At 42.0% G+C, this 6,124-nt stretch overlaps 1 protein-coding gene across 1 annotated transcript; it reads right to left on the reverse strand.

Moving 5' to 3' along the window:
* Nucleotides 1-2,540: 2,540 nt before the first annotated feature.
* Nucleotides 2,541-3,509, reverse strand: LOC123577873 (olfactory receptor 2B11). Its single transcript, XM_045440260.1, has one exon. It carries the CDS (start codon nucleotides 3,507-3,509, stop codon nucleotides 2,541-2,543), a length of 969 nt encoding a protein of 322 aa, XP_045296216.1.
* Between the last annotated feature and the right edge of the window lie 2,615 nt (nucleotides 3,510-6,124).

Raw genomic sequence — 6,124 nt, forward strand, 5'->3', positions numbered from 1 at the left:
TAGCTGGAAGCTGCTGGATTTCTTATCATCTTGCCTTAGAAGATCTAAAATATCACTTTTGCTCATTCTAATAGTCTTCATATATCCCTGCACGGAAGAGAAAATATTTTTAAAATTTTTAATGTTTATTTCTTTTTGAGAGAGAGAGAGGCAGTGTGCTAGTGGGTGAGGGGCAGAAAGAGAGGGAAACACAGAATCTGAAGCAGGCTCCAGGTTCTGAGCCATCAGCACGGAGCCCAATGCAGAGCTTGAACTCATGAACCACGAGATCATGACCTGAGCCAAAGTTGGACACTCAACTGACTGAGCCCCCGGGCACCCCAGAAATAGAAAATACTTTGAGATATCTTTAATCTAGCACCTCTGTTTTGAGAAACACAGTCCTCAGTCTTCTCAAGTGTGTTTTAAAATGAGGTTGGGTTGTGACATAGCTGTGTGTATGAATTGACCCTCTTCAGGGTCATGTCACATTGCTTTCACTGAATTGTGTCTGGACCTGTTCCATTAGGCAAAGTTAGAAGAGAAAGCTCTTATATATTATTATACATGCTCACAAAGTTAGTTCTTTTTATTTTATTTTTTTTTTACTTTTATTTTTTATTTTTTAAAATTCACATCCAAATTAGCATATAGTGAAACAATGATTTCAGGAGTAGATTCCTTAATCTACTCTAATCTAATCTAATCTAATCTACATGTGTAATGCCCCATTTAGCCCATCTCCCCTCCCACACCCCCTCCAGTAACCCTCTGTTCTCCATATTTATGAGTCTCTTATGTTTTGTCACCCTCCCTGTTTTTATATTACTTTTGTTTCCCTTCCCTTATGTTCATCTGTTTTGTCTCTTAAAGTCCTCATATGAGTGAAGTCATACGATTTTTGTCTTTCTCTGACTGACTAATTTCACTTAGCATAATACCCTCTAGTTCCATCCACGTAGTTGCAAATGGCAAGATTTCATTCTTTTTGATTGCCGAGTAATACTCCATTGTATATATATACCACTTCTTCTTTATCCATTCATCCATTGATGGACATGTGGGCTCTTTCCATACTTTGGCTATTGTTGATAGTGCAGCTATAAACATGGGGGTGCATGTGTCCCTTCAAAACAGCACACCTGTATCCCTGGTATAAATGTCTACTAGTGCAACTGCTGGGTCGTAGGGTAGTTCTATTTTTAGTTTTTTGAGGAACCTCCATACTGTTTTCCAGAGTGGCTGCACCAGCTTGCATTCCCAACGAAGTTAGTTTTAAAGGGCTTTTAGCTGTTACCCAGTGGCTGCTCTATGGCAACCCAGGGAAAAATTTCTTTGTGGTTTTGGAAATAGGAATAGTCATGGTTCTTTCACAATTCTGAAATCAAATGCTGTAGCTCTGTGATTTATATTTTCTTATTGCCTTTACTCTCAGAAAGACTTCAATTTCCCTTTTGTCCTAATTGTCATACATTTATTATTATTATTAATTATTATTATTATCATTTATTGTCTCTGCTAGGTTATATTAGTATCTGGCATGCTCATGGCAAGGAGGTAAAAATGAGTACGTTAAATGTAATAAATACAAAAGGTGACAAAAATGCAAATATAGAGTCCTAGTATCATGACTCTGTTCTGCTAAAGGAGGCAGACAATATGGACTTTAGTGCTGGTCTCAGTTCCTAGAGTGGCCATGACCAAGTTATTGCAACCTCTCCAATAGTCCAGTTCTTATACGACAATGGAAAGTTATAAAAGAGCTCACATCATGGGAGTATATTAAATAAGATGGCATACACAAATACACTTAATCTAGTACCTACATCTTGGAAGGCTTCTACAAATGTTACTTGTTACAATGACCTTGAACTTGTTAGTTAAAATTTCATTGTCCCTAACTTTGATTGTATACATATCTTGTATTCTCAAGTCCAGCATTGGCTTTTTAGATAAGATATTATGCTATTTGACTCTAACATAGAGTCTTACACGTTCAAAATAAATATTCTTGCTTTCAGCCAATAGAGTGGAAAACTTTCTATAGAAGAAAACCTGAACTGTAGAAAAAACAACAACAAACACATCACGTAAGCCACAGGAAGAAGAAAGCAATCCCCTTAATTTTGGGAATTTTTTTTTAAAGTTACATAGTTATGGAGATTTAAGTATATGGAGACAAACAAAATTATTATAAGTAATATAAGATTACATTTCAGGTTCATATTATGCACACTTAGGAGTAATGAAAAAGGAAGAGGGAAGATCAGAAAGAAACAAGTGGGAGGGAAAAAAGGGGGGCAAGAATTAGGAAAGTAGAAATTAAGTAATTTGACAAAAACTTACTGCACACCAATTGTGTTGAAATGATTCCTAAAAGTATATGGTGTCTAAAGACTATTGGGAGACGTGGGATTTTAGGCACCATGACCACACAGAAGGCAAAATGCTTTGACAGAGGACTTGAGGGGCTCCCAAACGTCTCTAAAAACTTAACTCTGGCTGTGGACTTCTTAATCACACAATACATTTTCCCGGGTTTCTGTAACCAATGGACATTGTCACATCTCAGAGCCCAATCTGCAGAGCCTCCAGATCCTTGACAGGAGCTTTCTCAGGGCTCCCTTTACATCCTTGTTCCTCAGAGTGTAGATAAAAGGATTGAGGGTGGGGGTGATTATGGAATAGAAGAGGGAGATAAACTTGCCCTGTTCTTGGGAGTAGCTGGAAGAGGGTTGCAGGTACATGTAGATGGCTGGCAGGTAGAAGAGGGACACCACCACCAGGTGGGAGGAACAGGTCCCAAAGGCTTTGTGCCTTCCCCTGGAGGATTGGATCCTGAGCACTGCTCGGGCAATGAAGCCATAGGAGAAAAGTATGAGAGCTAGGGGAACAAGCACAAAGAAGGCTACCAGCACAGCCAGTGTGGTATCATTCATGGCTGTGTCAGCACATGACAACTTAATCATGGCTGGCACCTCACAGAAGAAGTTGTTCAGCACCTGCCGCCCACAGAAAGGCAGCTGCACCGTCAGCACTACCTGAACAAGGGAGTTGCCAAAGCCACTGAGCCAGGCCACAGCTACGAGCTTTTGACAGAGAGGACGGTGCATGATAACGGCATACCGGAGAGGCTCACAGATGGCCACATAGCGGTCCAGCGCCATAGCAGCCAAGACAATACACTCAGTGCATCCCAACCAGTGGAAAATTGCATACTGCATTGTGCAGCCACCATAGCTGATGGTCTTACTGGAGCTCCCCATGTTGACCAGCATCTGAGGGACTGTGGTGGTGGTATAGCAGAGGTCGAGGAAGGATAGGTGCCCGAGAAAGATGTACATGGGGCTGTGGAGCTGAGAATCCAGTCGAGACACCAGGATGATAGCAATGTTCCCCAACATGGCCAGAATGTAGGACACCAGGAGGACCGCAAAGAGAGGGAGCTCCAGCCATGGCCTGTCAGAAACACCTAGAAGGATGAAGTCTTCAGGGGGTTCCCGCAGAATGCTGTGGTTATGACCTCTCATGTTGAGGCATGTTTTTGGTGCCTGTGATGAGTCAAGAAAGTCAAAGTGAATAAAACCTGAGAGCATGAGATAACTGTCTTCCTCATGCCTGTGCCTGAGCTTTCCCACAGACGTTGCATCCTGTCATCTCCATAGAGACACTGAGACGTGGGGAAGTTGGGATCAGGAGGCACAGCACATGCACATGGGTTTTGCTCTGCCTCCTATGCTCTGTGACCTTGATTATGCCATTTAATCTTTCTGAACTTTGATTTCTGCATCTGCGATGCAGGGAGAAAATACTTCCCTCAAATGCAAAGGTTTGGAGATGATAGATCAACATGATGTTTGTGAATGTACACCATAAATAACAATTTTCTTCCAATTTGGTCAAAGTCTGTCATATCTCCCATAACTATCAGAATGTTTTACCTCTCTCTGCAAACTCACTGACAGGCAATTGACTTCTTTCTTAGGTTTTCTTCCTTTGCCCTTTGGAAGTGTTGGTAGGAAGGAGGTGAGAAGTGGCATAAAGCAAGATAGGAACACACTTGACTCACCTACTAAGGCTTGCATCTGTCTCTGTTCATCATGAACAGGTGCTCTTTGGCTTTCTGCACATGCTGGTCTCTCTCCCATGGTCACCCACACATAGGCAGCACTATCACTCACTTTGCAGTAAAAAAAAAAAAACCTCAAAACAAGCAAAACACAACACAACACAACAAAACAAAATAAAACATAAAAACAAACAGAAAAAAATCACATACCAAGATCCTTCGAGACCCTGGAGTGAAGGAGTTAAGTCACTGCAGGGGTTGACTTGGTCCAGGCACCTAATAAGACCCCAGAGCATAGGGAGAAAGATATTGCACGCTGTCAGGAACATAGCCCCTGGAGTTGACTACTGAAGGTTCTGATTGCCTCCAGAGCCAACACTTATTGGGCAGTTTGAGTGACGTTTGGATCTCCCTGTACAACCTCTTTACCAAGCAGCTGTTTCCTCTCCTCGTTGGAGCACACAGTTGATTTGATGTCTGGATTCTGTATCTTTTAGAAAGCAACTGGATTTCCACCTGCTGATGCATGGGGCCTTTCCACTGAGCTTCATCAGCCCCAACCTCCTACACTCTTTGTAGGACTGTGCACTTTCCAGGATGCAGGGTGGTATAGTCCAGGATGAGACTGAAAAGAAGTTAAATCCTGTGTGTGAGTAATTTATGAAAGATTCATTTTTAGTCCCTTATTTGATACTTTATGCATAGATTATAATATTCATGGAGATCTATTCAGTGGTGCTGCAATAAACAAGTGTCCCCCTTCCCCTCCAAGTCTTGCATTCTTAAGAACCCTGGTATTACTTTGGGGCACCTGGGTGACTCAGTCAGTTAAGCACTTGACTTCAGCTCAGGTCATGATCTCATGGTTCATGAGTTTGAGTCCCACACTGGGTGAGCATGAGCCCCACTTCTCTCTCTCTCTCTCTCTCTCTCTCTCTCTCTGCTCCTTACTTGTACTCTCTCTCTCTCAAAAACAAAACAAAACAAAACAAAACAAAACAAAACAAAACAAACACCCCTGGTATTACTTGAAAACAATTCAAATTCTAGGATTTAAATGTTCTTGTGGAACACCCAATTATTACACTTCTTCCCACTATTCTGTCGAAAGTACTTCTAAGGTGAATCTTACACAATGCAATTATTTTATCTCTAATGGGAGCTCAGGGCACCATTTTTGATTTAGTGGGCTGGGCAGGGGAAAATCAGGCTATCCCACCTTTTAAGATGAAAAGTTATCACACCATCTCCCTTTCTTCGATTTCTCATTCCAAGGTTTTTTTCTCAGAGTCTACACTGGACAAGAATGGGAAAAGTTATAAGGTTGGTGAGGACAGATATAAAAGGATGGAAGAACCAAAGAAGATGGATGGGTAGGTATAGGTCATAGTTAGTAATTAATGCAAATTATTGGGCACTCACTATGAGCCAGGTGCTGTGATAACAACTTTATGTGATTATCTTACTTAGTGCTTTAACGGTTCGGTAAGGGAGATGTTTTTACCGCCATTTTGCTGTTGAACAGAGTGGCTTGGGGAAGATGACTGGTCTACTTTACATTACCTAAATAGCAGCAAGTGATAAAGCCAAGATTGAAAGCTAAGCTCTTGCTCATAATCATTATTCTCTTTGCTTTAAAAAAAAGCCGCTGGTGACCTGGAAAGCAGCAACAGTATCCATGCACATGACTGAGATGAAGAGAATGACAGAAACAGAAGAGTAATGTCATCCAAGGGAAAGTGGTGAGGGGACTGAAGAGGAGGCACTTCCTCTAACTTCTGGTTCAGTGCACCAGGCACCCATGGGCACACACACAGCTGGTGGCCTGCAAAGCTAGACATCAGCCCAACCTGACCCTTGTCTGAATTTGATGGCTTGTGGTCCAGCCCTTTCCACTTAGAACTCTGCTTTGGATCCAGTCTCTGGACCCCCTTGACCTCCTTCTATCTTCCTATCACCCTTATAGAGGTGTTCTCCAAGGCACTGCCTCACTTCCCTGGATAAACACAATAATTTCCACATCTGTCACAATTACCCTCAGAGTCCTTCCAGATCTGTGTCTCTAGCTGTCACTTC

Source organism: Leopardus geoffroyi, chromosome A1 (genome assembly GCF_018350155.1).
Source record: "Leopardus geoffroyi isolate Oge1 chromosome A1, O.geoffroyi_Oge1_pat1.0, whole genome shotgun sequence".
Taxonomy (NCBI): domain Eukaryota; kingdom Metazoa; phylum Chordata; class Mammalia; order Carnivora; family Felidae; genus Leopardus; species Leopardus geoffroyi.